Here is a 22724-nt window from a genome sequence, read left to right on the forward strand (position 1 = left end):
CAGTGTTTGGCAAATATAACACACTAAAAGGAAACTAATCTGAAATCTGGGATGTCATAAAAGCTGTGGATCTTGGTAGAAAAATTCTTTTGATTTAGGGGCTCCTGCCTTCTTTTTCACAGTGTTGAACTGTAGTAGAAATTGTAATTAGTTTGAAGCTGTGTATTTTCCTGCAGCACTTGAAAAGTACTGTATTTAATGACTATGTAAACTTCAACAACAAAAAAATCTCCTGTCTGGGTAGTTCACGACTTATATTTGTTTCGCGTTGACTCTGGCACTCCAGCTTTCCCAAGTGAATAAAAAAAAGGGGGGGAACCCCGCATAAATTGCATATTAAGTAATTAGTTCTCTTGTTCTTTGATTTTGGGGTCTAGCAATGGCAATATTTATATGGCAATGTGTTTACATCTAGCTTCTAACTGCTGTAGCTGAAACATTCTCAGGGTGGTGAAACACTGGAATAGGTTGCCCAGAGAGGTGATAGATGCCCCATCCCTGGAAACATTCAAGGTTGGATGGGGCTCTGAGCAACCAGATCAAGTTGAAGACATCTCTGCTTATTGCAGATGGGTTGGGCTAGATGGCCTTTAAAGTCCTCTTCCAACCCAAACTATTCTATGACTCTTTGCTGTCTGAGTCTAGAATGTCAAACAGCTGTTATGAGGAATTAAATTATATGCTGAACACTGTTATAGTCAGAGAAATATGCTTACCATTTATTAAAAAACCTCATCATACACCTGCCTTAGGATGCTTGTAATATCGTTGCTACTATTAATCAATAGGAATAATGCTAAAGATACGTTATTAATAAAGTAGCAATGGATAAAAGCAGTAAAAGATCATCAGAATCATCTTGCATAAACAGCTTGCTTTGTATTGTCAATTTTCCCTCACCAAACCACATTCTTATTCCTAAATGCTATTTAAGTGAATATAAAAAAGAAATTGTAAACAATACCCATTGTATAAAAAATGTCCATAATATACGGGAAGTATTGAACTATTGAGGGAGTCACTTGTTGGGTTATGAAACCAGAACACACTTTCTTAATGGCACACAGTTGTTGTTTAAAAATCATTAACCAGTTTATCTTCCTAGAGGAGGAAGATATGCTGCACTTTGGGATGAACTGATAGTGTTAAGAAGAAATTAATATTTTTTTCTCTTGGTAAATTTTCCATTGATCTAAGAAAGATTCATAAAATAAATATTGTAATATCTGTATATAGAAGAAATACTTCGGCACTTTAGTGGGACTTAACATCTGCTTGAACATTCATGTCTTATAGATACTGAAAATCTAGAATAAAACATAATAACATTGGAATAGTTGAAGACTGGAAAGTTGCGGAATATGCAAGCTATTCATCATTTTTTTAAACACAATTGAGGAAAATATAACATCATAATCACTTATTTAAGCAACTACAGGACTAAACATCAGTGATTCTGTACATAATAAAACTTAAATTCATAGGATGTGCCTTCTCATATAACCTCTTTTGGCATTTATCTACCCTCTACTTTGGCAACATATCATTCAAACTACTTTTATCACAGTCATTTCTACCATCTATCAACTGCTGTCTTTGTAAAAAACAAATATCAGTGCTGGTTTTTATTTATTTTTATAACAGGAGATATGAACTTGTAGTGTTTCCAAAACCTAGTTTGCTTTTATCTGAAACAAGTAATTGTCTCCTTTTCTGGAAAATACGTGAAAATCTGTCAGAGGGAGTAAATCTCTGCTTTTTGGGCTGCAGTCTGCTGTCACAGTATCTTATTCTTCCCAGTAATAACTCATTCTTCAGTACTTGATGCGTGTCTCAGGAGCTTAGAATAATGAAGCAAATATACGAAAGAGGTTTCCCAGAAAGTCACTTAGAATGCCAAGGTATATCTATGCTTGTATAGGTGTTATTGTCTCGGGTTGCTCTGGTGAGTAGGAGTTGTAAAGCTGTCTACTTAGTCTCTTTTGAATTGCCTGTTTTAATTTTTCTGCATTTATCTTATTAGTGGCTGTCTTTGCCTGGGTTGGGCTCCCAAAACCTGAGAAACCTTGCTTGCCAGCTTAATATTAGTTTTCTGCTTATGATAAATTATTCCTAAATTGCATGATATTGTGAATGATATTGTTGAACAGCCAGCATGATATAAGGGCTATGGACAGTCTTGCTGTACTGTTCTCACGTTGGTACAAGATGGGCAGGTTGCCAGCAACGTTCATGACCTGGAGACATGGTTATTCCCACCCATCCTCTGATGTGCATTAGCTCTGCAGCTGTGGGACAGCTTGCAGCTATCATCTCTGGCTCTAGAAAATGCATTGCTGGATTCTGTGAATGTAGATTAGTGAGTGAGAATTCTTGGGATGCATTTGAAATGGAGTGTAGGTTTTGGGGTGGGCATTTTGGGTCAGAGGGGCTGAAATTTAATGCAGTGGGGGATCTGAGCAGACACCAAAAGGAGCAAGTAGCTAGCAGAGGTGGAGGTGGCAAATATTTAACTGTCTTTTAGAGGTAATCATTCAGATGGGTTTAATAAAAGGCTGCAAGCATATAAATTTCAATGACATGAGAAATAAGGGCTGTAATTTGGAAGTACAGGAGCTGAATGAGGATTAAAAAACGAAGCTGTATGAATGTGTGTAGAGGAAATCTCTTCTTTTGTGATTCTGAGCTTAGGTACTTGGCCTTTTGACACCATTCTATTGGCTATTATGAGAGACAAGCAAACCAGCCCTCCAATTAGTTTCCTCATCCATGTTTGACAGGCAAATACCATCCACTTAGGTGAAGAGTGTGCTTAGAGAGTTGCTGAAAATACCACACTATGTTTGCAGAATCATGAATTTGCAGATGATCTTGACTTTCCTAGATCTGCTGTTTGCTATTTTGATGCTCTTCATCAAGTCTTCCTGGGCTTAATATTTTCCATCCTTACTGTCTGCTTTCCTCTTAAGTATTTATTTTTGCATGCTGCTTCAGGCAGATTCTTCTTACAGCCATAACACCTGTGAGCTTTGATGTGATGCTTCGACTCTGGCATATAGTATTGTAGATTTGTGAAATCTAACACCTAAGTTATAGCATATTTTCTTTATTTTTTTAATGACTTAAATATTTTTAATAGTAATGCTTTGCCTTACTTTCACTCCAACTAAAACTTCTATTTAATGGAATGTTTTATTGATTGCATGTTATTCCTGCTTTCAGTAGTAGCTGCCAGACCTTCCAGTTCAAGTGCTGTGTTAATGTAATTAATGTGCTTTTACTCTCACCATCAAGTAATTAATAGTTGAACCTGACAGCGATTCTCAGGGCAGGTATTACATTTGCCTTTTACTGCCCTTTGTTAATGGCCCTTCTGCTGGCAAGGCTGATTATGTCCCAGAGAAACTAAATTTTCAAATGCATATTTGTGAAGTGTTTTGTCAAATCAAATTTTTAGTAATACACATATGGTGGGCATTAATTAATTCTACTCTAGCTTGTGTTTAGAACAACTCCTGATAACAAGCTGTGTCTATAGCTTGATGCTGTGAGCAAACAGTTTCTGGAATGGAATACAGTGTTCCTATACTATCAAGAAAACCCCCAACATTAAAATAAAAGTGGAAATGTAAAAGTCATAATTTAAAAACAAGCCAACTCTTCAAAATAAAAGATTTACCATAATTTGCTGAAATTAGCAAATCTAACTGATGTCAAGTCTGTATTTTGCAAAAATAAGTACAGAATAAACCATCCCTTGATATCTAAATCACTCCTTGGATTTTTTTGTGTATGCAATTGAATAGCTGAGCAAGCCTGTTAACATTTTATTTGAAGGACTCTCTAATTCTAGCAGCAGTGATTACCTAAAGGATAAAGGATACATAAAGGATAGCACATGTGAAACCCCTGCTGATTAGAGTCCTTGCTGATTACAGTTGCCTGTCATTCGCTAAAGCCATACAAGGCACAATCAACAAGCAATTTCTATCTTGGAGCATAAGATCTTTGAGCTGAACCATTCAGAACAGAAAACTGATTTCAAATACGTTTAGAATGCATTTATTTAAATCTTTTGTTGCCTTTGAAGATTTATAAATTTAAAACTCTGCAGTTATGTTGTTTCTGAAGGATCCAGAAACTGCTTGCTTGAGTGACCAGCTGATATATCCATATTTCTTGTTTGTCTCGGATCAGCATTTGGTTATACATTTGTGAATTATATTTGCAGTACACTGCCTGCATATCTGTTCTCTAGCATGAGCAATACTGCATTCCACATACGGTCTTAAATTAATTGCACTTCATTAGCTTGCTAGTTCAAAAAAACAAACCTGCAGGCAGACTGAGTAGAGCAGAAATATAGATATATTGCCCCATGCCTAATGAAAGGTTTTATTATGAAGCTGAAGGAAGAAAGACTTTGACTTTAAACCTTTGTAAGTTTTGAAAATAGCCTATTAGTCTAAGGTGTAAAAATTCAGAATGCCAGATTACAGCCAATCCTTAGTTACCCCTTATTAATCAGATATCTGAACTTTCATAGCTCTACGTTGTTTTATACAAAACAACACCAAATTCAAAAATAAATAAATAGGCTTGGGAAAATTTGAATTAAAGATTAAAATCTTTCTGGAAAGTGGATGCATAAATTGTTGGTCTATAGGTATTATTAGCAAACTAACATGGAAAAAGGAAAAAATTCATGTTAGTATGAAGCCACATTTTAAAAAAAGTCTACTAATTCAATTGTTTAATTTAGATGAAAAAGAAATCACTGAAGATTTTGAAACAGTTGCCTCACCTTCTACACGTGCTTCTAGTTTCTTTTCTTCTTGGGTAAATACCTCAACACAGGGAAAATGAAAGATGCATTTTGGAGATTAGGCTTCAGCCAAGGAAAATGGTTTTAAAAGAAGTATCATGCATGTTAAAGAAGCTTTTCAGTGGGGGTGATGTATAGACTTCAATGTAGGAAAAGCTAAAATTAAATGAATATTCAAGGTATCAAATAAATTTAGAAAACTGTTCAATACACCTGTGAAAAAGGCATACAAATAGTTTGCACTCCCCCAGATTAAATGCTTAATACTTCTACTTGTATTGCCACCTTTCTGAAAAACAGAATTAATTACTGCTAGTTTCTTTCCCAGTAAACCTGTTGCCAGATGTAAAAGACAAAGTATCACACTTCATTGTTTCCATGGCAGAAGCAGCATCTCAACTGAGCTGTCACTGTCCATTCTGAACAGGCCTTTCCACAGGTCTGAATCGTTACAGATTTGAACTGAATTATAAAGACACTGAGGCAAGTGGTTTACATAAATCAATATGAAAGGCTAGAAAACCTGTTTTTCCTGAAAGTGGTCACTAACAATGATAGGCTAATAATTTAAGACAGTTATTTAAATCTAATTTACATGGTATCTTTATATGTATGGCAACTTAATTCTGGTTCTTTTTTTTTTTTTTTTTTTCTGTAGAGTGATGTGCTTTTACCTGTGTGTGTCAGTTTGTCTTGGGTTTAGCAGTAGCAGTCAATTTTTCTCCTTCTTGGTAGCTGGTGCAGCACTGTGTTTTGACTTTCAGCCAGGGAACTGTGCTGATAACACCAATGTTTTTAGTTGTTCCTCAGTAATGTTTACCCTGACCAAGGACTTTGTGAGGCTCATACTCTGCCAGGGAGGAGGGGAAGCTGGGGGAAAGCAGACACAGGACACCTGACCAAAGCTAGCCAAAGTATTCCATACCACAACACGTCATGTCCGGGGGGGTAACTGGGAGTTACCTGGAAGGACACGGGGTCTTCTGGGTCGGACTAGTTTTTTGGCAGGTAGTATCGTATTCTCTTCCCCTGTTATTTTCTCTTATCATTGTTGTTGTTGGTGGTAGGGGTGGTGGTTTGTATTGTACATTGGTTGCTGGACTGTTCTTGTCTCAACCTGTGGGAGTTGCATTCTTTTGATTCTCCTCCCCATGCCTCTGGGAGCAGGGAGTTTTTCTTTGTGTCTCCCCTAAGCTCCTCTTTGTAGCTCAGTGTTAAAGTGACTGTGACTGGAAATAACCTTAAATGGTGAGCCCAAGATAAAAACAAACCAAACAACAGCAACAAAAGCCTTTGAAACCAGTGCAACATAACCTAAGCCTTTGGCTCAGTATTGTCACTGAGGCTTTACTAGTGGAAGATGTGAACCTTTTTAAAGACTAGAAAAAGCTAAATGAACACTTTAAAGATAAAAATGGTCATATTGAGTATCTGTACTAAACTTAAGCTACTGCTTGACACAAAAGTGTGAAGGCTCTCTGATGACAGTCACTACCAACTGCTGAAAAGAGTTAGGTACTCAAAAGACTGGTGGTTTATGGTCTTAAATACTACCAAAAACTTACACTGTAAACTTGGCATAATAACAAGGCTTCGATCACTCTGTTCCTAAACTGAAATCAAAGAGTATAGCCTCAAATAATCTGTTGGTTTGTTCAAATATAAAAATGACTTCAAGTTTTTTTCAAATTTTAAAAAGAGAGCTTCAGCACAGCAAGACCCATACTAATATGAAGACCTAAATGGGGGGAAGAAAACAGGTCAATCATGTTGCTGTTTGATAGAGAAGAAATGTGTCAGGGGTCTAGAAGCTGATAAAAATGTAGCTGTGTTTTGACACTAACAAACTATTAAATATAAATGTTGCTGACCTTTCTGTTTGATAAATTTTAATAACATACTTGAATCCTATTATGTCACTAAATGCAAGTTTAATTTGGATTTTTATCTGTCAGCTGAGCTTAAGAAATACTAAAATTTTAGACAAACTACCACTTTTGGTCAGCAAATACACCTCTCCAGTAAATATGAAATAAAGAGAATTCAAATAAGTTTCAAAGATATTCTCTCAGCATACAAACCACCTATTAGACAAACCTACCTATTACATGAAGTTGTCTACTGCAAATATCACAACTTCACATCATCAGAAAGAAATAAAATTTCCCAGATCTAGAAAAAAGGCCAACGTCATTGGATTTTAAGGCACTTGATCAGACAGTAAACTATAGCCACTCTTTGCTACACTGAAATGTTCTTGTTTGATTTCCCTAAATAATATCTCTGCAATAATTGAAAATTGGCAGTACTTTATAACTAGCATTAAATAAGGCCTCTCTAGTTCTTGTATATGAAGAAACATTGAATAAGAAATATATGCCCACCATTTGCATGCCACATATGTTTTTGCAGAACTCTGTTTTACTCCAAGCTGTCTCTTTTCCAGGCTGAGTTATCCCTTCTCATTCAGTCCTTCTGTGAAATTCATTATATACTTTGTTGCTTTTCTCTATACCTCTTCCATGTGTCTTATAACACTTTTGAAATGAGCAGGACTTGTTTCAACCTTCAGATATATATGCATGATAAGTACACAAACTCCCCTTTTAGCCAACCGTAGGTAGCAGACAAAAATGGGAGAGCTATACAGATAAGCCTCAAAAGGACTGATAAAATTTGAGATCTACTTGTGTTTTAGTCGCCTTTGTAGTTAAGACGTGAGACTTGGGAAAGACATTTATTTTCTGTACCAGAGGCCAGGAGGGGTAGCCTAAAGCATTGTCAGTAGCCCATATGTAGACATACCCACTGAGTCCTAGGTGATTGCTCAGGTGAACTGAACTTTTCTCCAAGATCCATTGATTACAATGCTTTTAGGCATCAGTGGTTAAAACTATGTGTAATGTATAAGGTATTGGCACAAAAGTAGAGCTTTCACATTATACGCTGTTGTAGAATTTATTTTCCAGATTGCTGTTTTAAGCCTCTTTTCCTCCCTGTTGCTGGTGTTAAGACCGTTTGTCTAATGCATTTGGAATGATTCTGTCAATATCCTGCCTCCTTGCTGAGTGTGTTTCCTTGCTCAAATACCTGAAAACAGAAGTTGCAGAGCTAAGTTTTGTGAAAAAGATGACTAGATAGCTTGTTCATATGCCTAAATCAGAATGGCCTTCAGTAGTTTTCTTAGACACTGTCAAATACAGTTGTAAGATATAGATTCCTTGAGAAAGTATTTTACCTATGATTCATTGACCATAATTTTCCTTACAAAAATATTATCTTCTCCATGGAAATGTGTGGGGTTTTTTTTGTTTGTTTGTTTATTTGTTTTTTAAACAAAACAAAACTTCAGCACTGAGAGAAACTGATCATACTGGATGAAAACTTAATTTCTTATTAAGCCATATAAATTAGCAGGGAAACACAGTATGTTTTTACTGTCTGATCATCTGTTGTTACACATATGAGTCTTCTCATGAACAAAGTAATTTACAGCATTTTAGACTTTTTTTCTAAGTATATCCTTGTATATTAAAAAGTTAATACTGTGGCCATAATAGGTAAGACAGTACTCTGGTTAAAGATGTATCTGGAAGAGTTTGGCCACATACTTGAAAAATACATAGAAAAATGAATAAAAAGGAAAAGTTGCTTTATGCAAGGTAGCAGTTAATATATAATCTGTGTATACATTTCAGGTAAGGTAGGATGTATAATTTCCTGCCAAAACAACTTTTCAATTTTTCCCAAGAGGCTTCTAATTTACTAATTAAAACTTCATTATCAAATTTGTGAACAACTTTTTTAGAGCATAAGTATCATATTACCTAGTAATTTATTAGCATTTAAACTCTTAATAAAACAAAATATCTGCATATAATTGATGATTAGTCTAAACCAAACCTCTGGAAAATATCTACTGCTGAAATCACAGATACTGATGGAAACAAAATTAAAGGATATACTGTGGAAGTATCACTTGCACATCTAGATCATATTTCTGTCATTAGGTATATAAACACCTTCCTTCTCATGGAAAAGTTAATCGGGTAATTATTAAGAAAACCAAATTGCACTCAAATGTACTGCAAATGTACTGGCCCAGAAAGCCAACCATATCCTGGGCTGCATCAAAAGGTGTCAATGCGGAAGTCACGGACAACGCAGAGACGATCAATGTGATCAGCAATTGCCAATTTATTACAAAGCTTTAACTCCTTATATACCATTGCTTACAGGCACTTACAGTGATTTGGCATATTATGATTGGATACATGTCTTGAAGACCCTTAGTGACTAACACATGATTGGTTAAGCACAGGTGTGAGAACTTGACCTCGAAAGCTTGCCAACAGCCCACAGTTCTCATAACTCAGTGAATTACAGCTTCTTCTTATCTTGCTTGCTTAAGGTTCCTCGGGCCTCTCATGGCCTTGCTGTATCTTTCAGGATTATTCAGAATTTATGTACCAATTATCCATTCTCCCGTGGGAGCACTGTCTCCACAAAAAGAAGCGTGTCCAGCAGGTCGAAGGAGGTGATGCTGCCACTCTACTCTGCCCTCTCTGAGAGAGCACTCTGTGAGAGAGGACTTTGCTCTCGTGAGACCACACTTGGAGTACTGTGTGCAGTTCTGGTGTCCTCAACATAAAAAGGACATGGAACTCTTGGAACAAGTCCAGAGGAGGCCACGAGTATGATCAGGAGACTGGAGCACCTCCTGTGTGAAGATAGGCTGAGAAAGTTGGGGCTGTTCAGCCTGAAAAAGAGAAGGGGTTAGGGTTAGGGTTAGGGTTAGGGTTAGGAATAGAGACCTCATAGCAGCCTTCCAGTATCTGAAGGGGGGTATGGGGATGCTGGGGATTCATTAGGGACTGTAGTGACAGGACGAGGGGTAAAAGGTTGAAACTTAAACAGGGGAAGTTTAGATTGGATATAAGGAGGAAATTCTTTACTGTTAGGGTGGTGAGGCACTGGAATGGGTTCCCCAGAGAGGTTGTGAATGCTCCATCCCTGGCAGTGTCTAAGGCCAAGTTGGACAGAGCCTTGGGTGAGATGGTTTAGTCTGAGGTGTCCCTGCCCATGGCTGGGGGGTTGAACTAGATGATCTCAAAGTCCTTTCCAACCCTAACTATTCTATGATTCTACGATTCTATGAAATGTGAGAGGAGTGTAAAGAATTTAGTATCTTTGTGCTTCAGGTCAAATGTTTTTGACTTCTGATTCTGAGCTACACTTTCTCCCTGTCCCTCTAATAATATTTCTGCAGGCTGTGAATTAAACATCACTGGTTTATCGCTGGAGAAGTGAATCAGTGTCTCACATGTGTATTATATTTCAAGATGTCTATCATATTGAAACTGCCCGTCTTGTGCCTCATGAAACAGTTTTGCTAGTTTACTTCAAGATCCCACTAGAATCTGTTCTCCACATGAATCTGCCATAAATTATCAGTTTTTGAAGCACTCAATTTTAATATGTATTAACATGTTTTTATTGATATTTATCATATTAATTGAATGACTTTCGAAACTAATTTGTGGCAAAATTTGAGCATCTTTGTGTAATATTTGGAAGAGAAATAGAATGCAAAAGATTTCAGAAAGCTTTAAACTTAGATTTCTTGTTATTTATGGAGTTGTAATACATTTAATTTATTTCTTTGTGGAGCAATGTCTTAATTTCTTCTGCTAATGTTTTGTTTGTATGCATCATACTGAGATGCATAATTTATCCTAGGTCACATTACAATTTCTAGTATGTTTCACTACTTGTATACCTTATGAAATAGGTGAGCTCAAGGAATCTGAACCAATGTATTTTTAAACCATTAAAAATAAATCTGTGCAGTCTAGTAGCAGATTCACCCAGTATCTCTGTTTTGCTTTCAAAGAAGCCTTCTTTGGTTTTGTTTATTTTTCTCTTTTATCACATTAGCACATAACAGTCTCACTACAGATCTCTCTCTTTTTTGTTCCTCAGAGTGTTTATCTGCAGCACCTAATACTGGTTTGCTCATACTATTTGTTTCTGTACTCATGGTACTTTTTTTTTTTTATTTGTTTATCCTTTTTCCCTTCCGATGGCTGAAGACTCAAAAGGAGAATCATTGAGAGAACGCAGAAATACCATCTTTATATAGTCCAAGCAGCTGGTATATTAGGGAAAGTAACAGTGATTTTTTTTTCCAAAAAATAATCCATGATAGTCTTCTGAAAACTGCTTCTAAGTATCTAAACCATAATCCCATAGCAGCACATACTGAATTTTAACCATGATAGCAATACTTTCAGTAAAAGTGATTTTGGTGAGATTGTCACTAAGATGAAAAGATAATAACTTAATTTCTAAGCAACTCTTAGTTCAAACATTTTTGGAACCTGAACATTTGAGTACTTATGTGAAACATCATTAAATTTAATAGAGAATGTGTTTGTCACATTTAAAGCTTTTCCATCAGTCTAAGTTTGAAATTTGTTTTTTATTTCTTTTATAACTATTGTAACTTTTCCTGTTATTTCGCAGCATTCCTGTAGCAGGGATTTCAAACTGTTTTGTTGTAGTACTGTTGGGAAACCTTTTAAAAGAATGATTAAATGCTTCAAGCAGTACTGAAGAAAAATCTGTTTTAATAGCTTTAAGCCAAAATGGAAGCAATAAGCTGTTCCAGTTAATGCACTGTAACATGGAAGTGTTAGGAGGTAGTAATGGAATTACTACAAAGTAATGTAAAATAAGATGTAGCAGACTGAAATTTGAAAATATTTCCCTGAAATATGAAAATAATGGATTTTTATTCCCCTCACTTTACAGTGCCATATGCAGGACAAGAAATCTTTATTTTATATCTCATATATACAGTACCATATGCAGGACAAGAAATCTTTATTTTATATCTCATATATACAGTACTTAGAAAGCAAACCTACACTGGTCTAGTTACTGCTGAACAAATGGATTTACCAGCTCTTGCCTATGCTTATTCATAGAATCATAGAATCACAGAATAGTTAGGGTTGGAAAGGACCTTAAGATCATTAAGTTCCAACCCCCCTGCCATGGGCAGGGACACCTCGCTCTAAGCCATATCCCCTAAGGCTTAGTTCAACCTGGCCTTGAACACTACCAGGGATGGAGCATTCACAACCTCCCTGGGCAACACATTCCAGTGCCTCACCACCCTAACAGGAAAGAATTTCTTCCTTATATCCAACCTAATTTCCCCTGTTCAAGTTTTAACCCATTACCTCTTGTCCTGTCACTACAGTCCCTAATGAAGAGTCCATCCCCAGCATCCCTATAGGCCCCCTTCAGATACTGGAAGGCTGCTATGAGGTCTCCATGCAGCCTTCTCTTCTCCAGGCTGGACAGCCCCAACTTTCTCAGCCGATCTTCATATGGGAGGTGCTCCAGTCCCCTGACCATCCTCGTGGCCCTCCTCTGAACTTGTTCCAACAGTTCCATGCCCTTTTTATGTTGAGGACACCAGAACTGCACACCGTACTCCAAGTGAGATCTCATGAGAGCAGAGTAGAAGGGCAGGATCACCTCCTTCGACCTGCTGGTCATGCTCCTTTTGATGCAGCCCAGGATACGGTTGGCTTTCTGGGCTGCGAGCGCACACTGCCAGCTCATGTTAAGTTTCTCATCGACCAGCACCCCCAAGTCCTTCTCTGCAGAGTTGCTCTGAATCTCTTCAAGCTGTTTTTGCTTCAGCTTTTACATATGGAGGTATTAGTATTAAATAGCACGGTATTGTAGGAGTGAAATTCAAAATACATTGACTTTTTTAATGTCTACTTCTCACAAGTTAATCACTTCTATTTGAAAAACAACTGAAGACCTGGATAAAATTTCCTTCCCTGTGTACAGTTTGGCATCTCAAATGTGATTCCAGACACAAACCAATATTTGAGAAGGTGGGTGAATAACATTTGGTGGCCTAATGCACTACTGTTAACATTTATCTATGGTTAGTACTAGGAGGTTAGGGAACTGATATGCTTAATGTTCTAATATATTTTTAAGACTCTTTCTGGAATAAAAATAAATGGTCTATGATTTATATATATTCAAACCTGTAAGTAGGAATGTTTGAAGATTGTAGCTGCTCTGTAAATAGACTATAAATGGACGGAAGAATACTGCATTAATCCTTGTGAATGTGTTTAGGCAAAACCTAATTGTAATGTTTGAAAAGTTACTGTATCATTAAAAAATGGTGCTCATGCCACAATGTGACTGATATTACTTTTCATTATGTATTAATAAAGGCCTCCTTCATAGCTGTCAGTAAATTTGTGCAGATTGGTGCATGACAATGATAACATAGCTATAGTGTTAAAAAACTTTAGCTATTAATAACAGCGTATGTGTGAGATCTTTACCAAATTGGTTTGATATTAGGAAAAAAAAAAGAAACTTCATCTTACATCTTTGTATGAGGAAATCACATTTAAAATTGAAATTATTAATGTTATTGTTTCCATAACTTTGTTAACATCAACAATACTATATTAGAATGAGTTTGTGTTTAAATTTTTCTCTCCTAAATTCACATTTTAAAACCATGGAAGTTTTAGTTTTGTGTGTATAGTTCATATAATTGCAGTGATATTAAAACCCAATTAGTTTAGCTTCAGTAATTTAAAGTAGTCTGTAAGCTTCATTCCCTTGGATTTGTCAGGTTATGATCTAAGATAATGTGGCTTTCTGTTAAGTATTCAAAGGTTTCACTTTCAGAGGTCACGGATTGTAAAATGTCCTGTAGCTACTGTAATTAAATAGCATTCATTTCTACTGAGACAAACTTGGGAATGTACTGGAACAAAGGAGAAATTATTTGATTTAGTATCAGCCAAGTTCATTAGTTTGCTTGTTTGTAGTTCTACTCAGACACTTTTGAAGCTTGTTTGAATCTATATTATTTCAAGTATGCAACAGTAGCTCAGGTTTTATGGCATGCATCTGTTTCAAAAGTACTCCATGCATAAGATGAGAGATTTATGACTAACTTGTTCTGGGACTTGTGTTTGTCTAGTGGTCTTGTGCAGTTAAGCACTTCTGTAATTTCTGGGGGTTTTATCACATATCGCATGGAGATAATAATGCAAAACACACAAGATAGTGATCCCTAAAATTGAATGTTTTTTTTTTTTTTTGGGAGAACAATGTTTATGACCCTTTTGTGGAATGGAAATAGAAAATCAAATAATTCAAATGGTTATCCTAGTTAAAAGCAGGACCAACTTTTGTGATTTTTGTCAAGATGTGTAGGATGCTGATTTTTTTCCTTTTCCTGTCTGGATTTTGTGTTTGAGAAAATGATTTAAAAATTAGAGAAAACTAAGATGGCTTGTGAACCAAAAGGGGTAATTCTGCAATTATTATTATTTTTTCTTTTCTAGTGGGAAATGCAGGCTTTTTAATTTGAACAATCTCAGAGCAAACTATTTTTTACCTTTTTTTTTTTAATTTCAGGTTTTCCTTTTCTTTGGGGAATAACGTCTACATTACTTAGACTAATGTACTAAATGTATTTTTTAAAGATAAAATATTACTGGGTTATTTTTGGTGGTTTCTGTTTCTAAAGAAACGGTTACTGCATCAGTATTACACTGATGACTGTATTTTTCCTATTGCTTAATGGGAAATAATCATAGAATAGTAGAATAGTTAGGGTTGCAAAGGATCTTAAGATCATCAAGTTCCAACTCCCCTGTCATGGGCAGGGACACTTTACCCTAGACCATGTCACCCCCACAGCTCTGTCCAACCTGGCCTTGAACACTGCCAGGGACGAAGCATTTACCACTTCTTTGGGCAACCCATTCCAGTGCCTCTCCATCCTCACAGTAACAAACTTCTTCCTTGTATATAACCTGAACTTCCCTTATTTTAGTTTGAACCATTTAACCCTTTTCCTGTCTCTAAAGTCCCTGATGAGTCCCTCTCCAACATCCTTGTAGGCCCCCTTCAGATGCCGTGAGGTCTCCATGCAGCCTTCTCATCTGCAGGCTAAAAAGCCCCAATTTTCTCAGCCTGTCTTTGTATAGGAGATTCTCTAGGTCCCTTACCATACTCATGGCCTTCCTCTGGACTTCCTTCAGATCCTTCTTATGTTGAGGACAACAGAAGTGCACACAGAACTTCAAGTGGGGTCTCATAAGAACAGAGTAGAGGGGCAGGATCATCTCCTTTGACCTGCTGGTCATGTTTCTTTTGATGCAGCCTGGGATACGGCTGACTTCCTGGGCTGCAAGCACACACTGCTAGCTCATGTTAAGTTTCTCATCAGCCAACACCACCAAGTCCTTCTCCACAGGGCTGCTCTGAATCTCTTCTCCACCTAACCTGTAGCTGTGCCTGGGATTGCTCCGACCCAGATGTAGGATCCTGCACTTGTCATGGTTAAACTTCATGAGGTTGGCATCAGCCCCACCTCACAAGCATGTCAAGGTCCCTCTGGATGGCATTCCTTCCCTCCAACATATCAGCCGAACCACACAGCTTGGTGTCATTGGCAAACTTGCTGAGGGCACGCTCAATCCCACTGTCCATGCTGCTGACAAAGATGTTGAACAGGATCAGTCCCAACACCAATCCCTGAGGGACACCACTCGTTACTGTTCTCTAGTTGGACATTGATCCCTCAACTGCAACTCTGCATGCAGCCATCCACTGAGTGGTCCATTCATCAAATTTATGTCTTTCCAGTGTAGAGACAAGGATGTCATGTGGGAGGGTGTCAAACGTTTTACACAAGTCCAGGTGGATGACATCAACTGCTTTGCCCCTCTCCATCAGTTCTGTAACCCCGTCACAGAAGGAACCAAATTGGTCAGGCATGATTTGCCCTTAGTGAAGCCATGTTTGCTGTCAGTAGCCACCCCATTGTTTCTGATGTGCCCTAGCAAGGTTTCCAAGAGAGTCTGCTCCACCACCCTGCCAGGTACAGAGGTGAGATCGATTGGTCTGTAGTTTCCTGGGTCTTCCATTTTTCCCTTCTGAAAAGTGGTTTTATATTTCCCTTTTTCCAGTTGCTGGGAACTTCACCTGACTGACAAGATTTTTCAAATAAGAACTTGTTATATAAAAGTTTTTTCCATGTGACAACTTATGAAAAAATTGTAGTGGATTTCAAATCCAGTAAAAGCAGCTCTGTTATATCAAGATTAATAAGGGATCTGAATTATCCTGGATGTCCCTCCAAAAGATACAGTATTTAAAGATTGGCTTACAGTTGTTCATGAACATCTGGCTTGGACTAGCCTGTCTTAAAAATTCCTCATCACTGTGATTCAGATGTTGATCACTACTAAAATCTAGCGAGCTTTTTGCGAAGTAGTTATCATGGCAGTAAAGACTTGAAGTGTTCAACTATACAGCAGTCACCTATTGTATGCAGTCAATAAAAGTTCATGAGCTACAGACTGAGCTACATAATGCCATATTTCCTAGCATTACTGTTTAGGGTAGAGATGAACTTCCATATTATTAACACTGCAAATGAAGAAGTCATATATGAGACCATTAAAGCAAACTAAGTATTAAATAAACATTTATTCTGTTTAAGTTTTTGTCTCTGTTTTGAGGTGGCAGTGAAAATACATCCATTTCCTCTAGGATGTGCTGTTAGTTGTGTAAGACAACTGATGTTTTTGTCTATTATGGGTCTATAAATGGTGTTGACAAACCCCAACATTGCATTTTTCAAGCTGTTAGACAGATATAGTTATTGCCCTTGCTGCTTGTTCACGTGCCTATGTTGAGATTTATAACTTTTCTGTTTATCTGAGAGCAGGGAGTGCATTCCTCAATTTGACTATTAAGATGGCTTTAGTGAATATGAGGCTCAACAGCAGTAAAGAATAGCCTGCTTAGTAGGGAACAACATGACTTGGTATGCTATGACAGTCTCAGGAAACCTCTATCCCTTGAGTATACCTGAAATGGAAAGCCAATCCTTTTCATTAATTTCTTTTCCATTTTATATATATATATATATATAAATAATAATAATAAAAGGAACGGTGTAATTTGCGGCTTGTCTCCCAGTATTAAGCAAGTGGATTTACACATTTTCTTTTTTTTTTATTATATACATTATATACATACATATTATTTACATATTCAGTAACAAACATAAGAATGTAACAGTAAGACCCAGACAGTTTAAAGATTCCAAATAAGTTTCTGCTTACATCTTATACAGCACTGGAGAAGGCACTCTTTAAGGCTTCCCATTCCTGTCAGAGTCTGAACTCATTTACGTGCCTTTGCTGAGCAACCTGAAAGTGTCTGAAGCATAGACTTCCAAGCACACTTCAAAGGGCTCACACCTGGAGAATGAGGAGCTGCATTGTGACTACTTTGTGATATGAAGAATGCAGGCATCTGCCTGCCTAACCTCTTGCTCTTAGTGTGTTGGTTCAGTGTAAATCACTTGAATGTTTACTTGAAAAATGGTGACGGCCTGTGTGCAATATTAGGTTAGCCAAAGCTAACAGCTGTTACTCATTACAGAGGAGCCTGGCACTTTCAGCCATTTTGCACATTAGCAGGACATGGTCCACTTTGAGAGCCTCTTGATTAGAGTCTCTTCTTGGTGTGAAGGTTAAGATGAACTTACACCTGCTATGAAAATACTGAATTGTGTGATAGTCCTCCCCTGCTGCTTGAGCAGACAGCTATGGAAGTAGCATAAAGCTAAAATGAAAGGTGGCTAGTGGAAGTTTGACGCCCTCTAGGTAGAAAACATCCAGGAAACTGCAAATATATGGTCTAATCTAGAGTCCTCTAGGGTTTTTATTTTTAATTCAGTGTCTATTCAATGTAAAATGTGAAAATATTCAGGAGTGGGTACTAGAAACTGTTTTTTCCTTCGTTCTAGGAAAATATCCTAATCATAGGACAACAGAAACAGGTTATTCTACCCATTTTCCTTGGGAATACAGATTTACCCTGAGGCAGACAGACCATATGCTGCTAGCTTTGCTGGGGATATATTTATCACAGGAACAGAGAATGTGTGAATGAGGGAACAAACTACTGAATGGTGCACATGGGAAATTACATGTTGTTGCCACTCACCACAGGTAGAGACTTTGACATCTTCATAAAACTGGCTTACTATGTGATGGACTGTCACTACTATTAAGAATTACCCAGATATGAGAGGTAAAAAATGCATATTTATTTTATCTTATGCTGAGAGGAGTGGCTGCATCTTTGAGAAGGAATTCCCCATCTCAAGAATTTATAAATGAGCAGAATGAAAAATACAGGAATAAAAAAGGAAGATTATATTTACCTTCAAACACATTGAAATAGGAAATCTTCTAGTGTAAATAATTCAGGTCGAAGAAAGAGATATTGTAATGCTATTTTTCTTTATGGATCTGTTGTAACTTAGGGTAAATATATATATATATTTTAATATCTGTTTGTGTGATACTAGGTTATTCAGATATATTTGAACAACTGCTTAGAAAAGCCTGTAAAATCTACCTTAATTTTAATTATGTTCATGGAAATGTCTTTAGTTTTTTTGTCCCTGAGTGTCTATACGTTTTATGTATTCACTAGCTTTTAGCATTCTGCAGCAATTTTTAAATATTTCCCCAAATCAAAATAGGATCTTCTTATTATGTCACAGTTTGATCTATAATGTTTAGATGCTGTAAGTCTTAAGCAGTCCTGTCAGACTATGTTTTCCTGAACAGAGTACTTCCTTAATATCAAAAGCAATGGTTGCCTTTCATCATCATCATGGCTTGACTTCGAGCAAAGATTTGGGAAGGGTTTTACCCACGCTTACTACAAGCGCGCTGATGACAAAGAAGGCCAATGTGGGATAGGCAAATCTGCCTACAAAAAGCACAGCAGAAGGTCTCCTTGGGTGGTACAGGTGGGGTGCGATTCTTTCTGCGTTGTCTTTTCTCCTCGAGACTAGTTCTTCATGAGCTCTCAAAGGAGTCAACGGCATTATGTATGGTGTGCCTTCAAGTCTCCCAATTGGAGGCCAAGGTGGACCACTGATGGTAGTCAATATGGCCAAGGCTAAGGTATTGTTTCAGGGAGTCCTTATATCTCTTCTTTGGGGCACCTCTCTTGCAGCTACCGGTGGCAAGTACACCGTAAAACACGATCTTGGGGAGGTGGTGATCCTTCATCCTAGAGACGTGCCCTGCCCAGCGCAGCTGCAATTTCAGCAATATGGCTTGATGCTGGTGACCCCTACCTGTTCAAGGATGGTGACCCCTGCCTGTTCAAGGACAGTGACATTAGACATATAGTCAGTCCAATGGATGTTTATGATTGTACGTAGGCAGCGATGATGAAAGCGTTCCAGGAGTCGCAGGTTATGATGGTAGATAACCCATGATTCAGACCCATATAAAAGAGTAGACAATACAATGGCTCTATAGACACTGATCTTGGTACTTTTCTTCAGGTGTTTATTGCATCAGACTCTTTTATGGAGTTTTCCAAAGGCTCTATATGCCTCTGCTATTCAGTTGTCTATCTCTTTGTCGATCGTGGCATCAGAGGAAATGATGCTTCCCAGATAGCTGAACTGCTGAACTGTCTTAAGCTCTGATTTGCCAATGGTAATGTGGGGATGGCGATAATCTTGCGGTGCAGGTTGGTAGAGGACTACTGTCTTCGTCAAGCTGACTTCCAGCCCAAAAACCTCGGCCGCCTCTGCAAAGCAAGATGTTAAATGCTGCAGAGCTGCTTCTGTGTGGGCAACAAGGGCAGCATGGTCAGCAAAAAGCAGTTCACGGGCAAGATGATTTAAGGTCTTAGTGTGGGCCTTCAGTTGCCTTAGATTGAATAGGCTCCCATCAGTACAATATCGAATATAAATGCCGTCTTGTTCGTCGTGGTCTGCCGTAGCCCTTTGGAGCATCATGCTGAAGAAGATTGTGAATAAAGTCGGTGGGAGAACGCAACCTTGTTTCACACCATTGGTTATTGGGAAAGGCTCAGAGAGTGCATTGTCATATCTGACTTGGCCTTGCTGATCCTCATGTAACAGAATAATCATTTTGAGGAACTTGGGGGGACAACCTAATCATTCCAAGATCAGCCACAGGCCTTTTCTGCTCACAGTGTCAAAAGCTCTGGTGAGGTCAACGAAAGTTACATATAACCCCTTATTCTGTTCTCTACACTTTTCTTGCAGTTGTCTGAGAACAAATACCATGTCTGTGGTACTTCTATTATCTCTGAAACCACACCGACTTTCAGGTAGAAGTTCTTCTGTGATAGCAGGTACTAGTCTGTTCAATAGTATTCTTGCAAGAATTTTACCAGCAATGGAAAGCAGAGTTATACCACGGTAGCTTGAGCAGTCTGACTTGACACCTTTTTTCTTATACAGAGTTACGATGATTGCATCACAAAAGTCTGATGGTATTTTGCCTTGTTCCCAACAGCACACAACTAGCTCATGAAATTTAGCATGAAGTGGTTGGCCTCCGTGCTTCCAGATTTCAGGTGGGACTCTGTCAACCCCAGCTGCCTTGCCAGTTTTCACCTGGTGTATGGCCTTAAGAGTCTCTCCCATGGTAGGGGCTAAATTCAATTCGTTTTTTACCGGTTGTTGCAGAATGTGCAGAATGTGTGGATTCCTTCGCCTTGGACTACACAATTAGCACTAAAGAGGGTTTGAAAAGGTTCAGACCAATGGCTCAGGATGGAGATTTTATCTGTAAGAAGTGTTTGGCCATCTGCACTAAGTAAGGGGCTTTGAATCTGAAATGTGGGTCTATACACTGCCTTCAGAGCCTCATACAATCCTCTGTGGTCACCCAAATCTGCACATAGTTGAGTCTTTTCTGCCAGGTTGAGCCACCACTTATTCTAGATGTCTCTAAGTTTCTGTTGGAGTTTGCTACATGCAAGACGAAAGGCTGATTTTCTTACATGGCAGAGTGGCTGAGCGAGGTGTGCTTGATGAGCAGATCTCTTCTTTGTCAGCAATTCCTGGACCTCCTGGTTGCTATCGTCAAACCAGTCTTTGTTTTTCTTAGAGGAGAACCCAATGGAGTCTACGGAGGACTGCAGGATGCTGTTTTTAATGTGTTGCCAAAGCACTTCAGGAGAAGAATCTATAAATTGGTCTTCAAGCCTAATCTGAAGGTTGGCCTGAAAGCTGTTCCTCACTGCAGCTATTTGGAGATTATTAACATTGAGCCTCCTCCTTGGAATGCCGCCCCTCTTAGGTTTGGGCTTGAAGTGGAAATTAAGTTTGCAACACACAAGGCGGTGGTCTTTTTGACATTCTGCACTAGGCATCACTCTGGTCTGGCAGACATCACAAATATTTCTCTGGTGCACTAAAACATAATAAGGTGCCAACGTTTAGATTGAGGACGCATCCAGGTTGTCTTCCAGCTGTCTTTCTGCTGGAATATAGTGTTGGTGATGGTAAGCTGTTGCTCTGCACAGAACTCTAGTAAGAGGTGACTGTTATCATTGCAGCTGCCAACACCGTGCTTGCCTAGTACTCCTTTCCAGGCTTCACAGTTCTGTCCTACTTGAGCGTTGAAGTCACCAAGGATCATGATCTTATCTTCTATAGGAGCCTTTTGAGTGAGGTGATGCAGGTCGGAGTAGAATTTTTCTTTTTCTGCAGGGTCAGCTTGCAGAGTTGGAGCATATATGCTGAAAAGAACAACATGTTGCTTATTGTGTAGTGGAAGACGTAAGGAGATGATATGATCGGAATGACTTATCGGCAAATTTTCACGTTTAGAGGTGATGGAGTTTTTAATCATGAGCCGACTCCAGAAAGATGACTTTCAGTTTTGGATTTTTTCATATTAATATTGAATTATCATGAAATATATATTCATATTAAAATCGAATTATCGTGAAAACAAATATGGTATTTTTTTTCAATTTTTGTGTACTATGCCTGTATTTAGCTAAATATTATCCAAGTATCTTTTGCTTTAGCTTCTAGATTTGTTAAGATTGCTTACATACATATTCTATGCTCAATCAGTTTGGACTGTTTCCCTAGATATCTATTTTTTGCTTAAACAAATGCCTTCCCCATCAGTGTCTCATTCTCAGTTTTAAATGATTAACGTTTAAATAATTATTAGTCACGTCTCTTCTCAGTGGTTAGTTCTTGTGCTTTTAAACTAATATTATTTGAGCATCTGCCCCTAGGGCTCTCAGCAACCATTGGAGAGTTCATCTGTAGGAAAAAATTTAACACCTCCACCCCATTGTGAGAAGTGGGTTGGAAGAGGCACCTGAATTACAAAACTGAAAAGCCTTTTCATATTTAATAATGTCAGAAAGGGAGAGTCTCTAAATAAATATACAGGTTTTCATTGAGGTCAGCTTGATTTGTTGGTGGGTTATTTATGGTTTGTCCTAGACCTTAGAAAAATAATGAGATAATTTCATAAGTTACGCTGTATGAGGTTTATTAAGTTTGTTTTTTCCTTTCTTCTTTCACTAACAGGAGGCATTTTTGAGTGTGTGGAATCTGGCCCAATGGGAGCAGAAGAATTAGCCTTCAGATTTGCTGTGAACACAATCAACAGAAATAGAACTCTTCTGCCAAACACCACATTAACATATGACACCCAAAAGATAAATCTCTATGACAGTTTTGAAGCATCCAAAAAAGGTAACCTTTTGCATATTTGTTTTTTTTTAATGAGAAACTAAGACTCACCTAGTTTACCTACCTGAAAAAATGTCTGTTCAATAAAGCCATATGCAATGGTACTGTACAAGTTTGTGGTTGACATCAAAGAACTGCTTTAAAGATCGCTCCTGGAGGGCTGTAATGGTAACTGCTTACAAATTATGTTGTCATCTTTGCTCCTACTGCCCCTGTCTAAAAGCTGTACCTTTAAATACTTAAAAT

General features: G+C 37.9%; 1 protein-coding gene across 8 annotated transcripts in view; it reads left to right on the forward strand.

The window, feature by feature from the left end:
* Nucleotides 1-22724, forward strand: part of GRIK2 (glutamate ionotropic receptor kainate type subunit 2) — a 401313-nt gene that overhangs the window by 110033 nt on the left and 268556 nt on the right. For 7 of the 8 annotated variants that reach the window (XM_061369881.1, XM_061369874.1, XM_061369873.1 and 4 more), the window contains one exon: nt 22314-22481. In XM_061369881.1, coding sequence (XP_061225865.1) covers nt 22314-22481 — 168 coding nt within the window. Of the gene's footprint in view, nt 1-22313; nt 22482-22724 lie in introns of those variants that run through there. The other variant, XM_061369880.1, reaches the window with a different exon arrangement.

The sequence above is a fragment of the Neopsephotus bourkii genome, unplaced genomic scaffold (genome assembly GCF_033783945.1).
Source record: "Neopsephotus bourkii isolate Nb327-2 ecotype Australia unplaced genomic scaffold, CSIRO-AGI_Nbou_v1 NB_1511, whole genome shotgun sequence".
NCBI lineage: Eukaryota > Metazoa > Chordata > Aves > Psittaciformes > Psittacidae > Neopsephotus > Neopsephotus bourkii.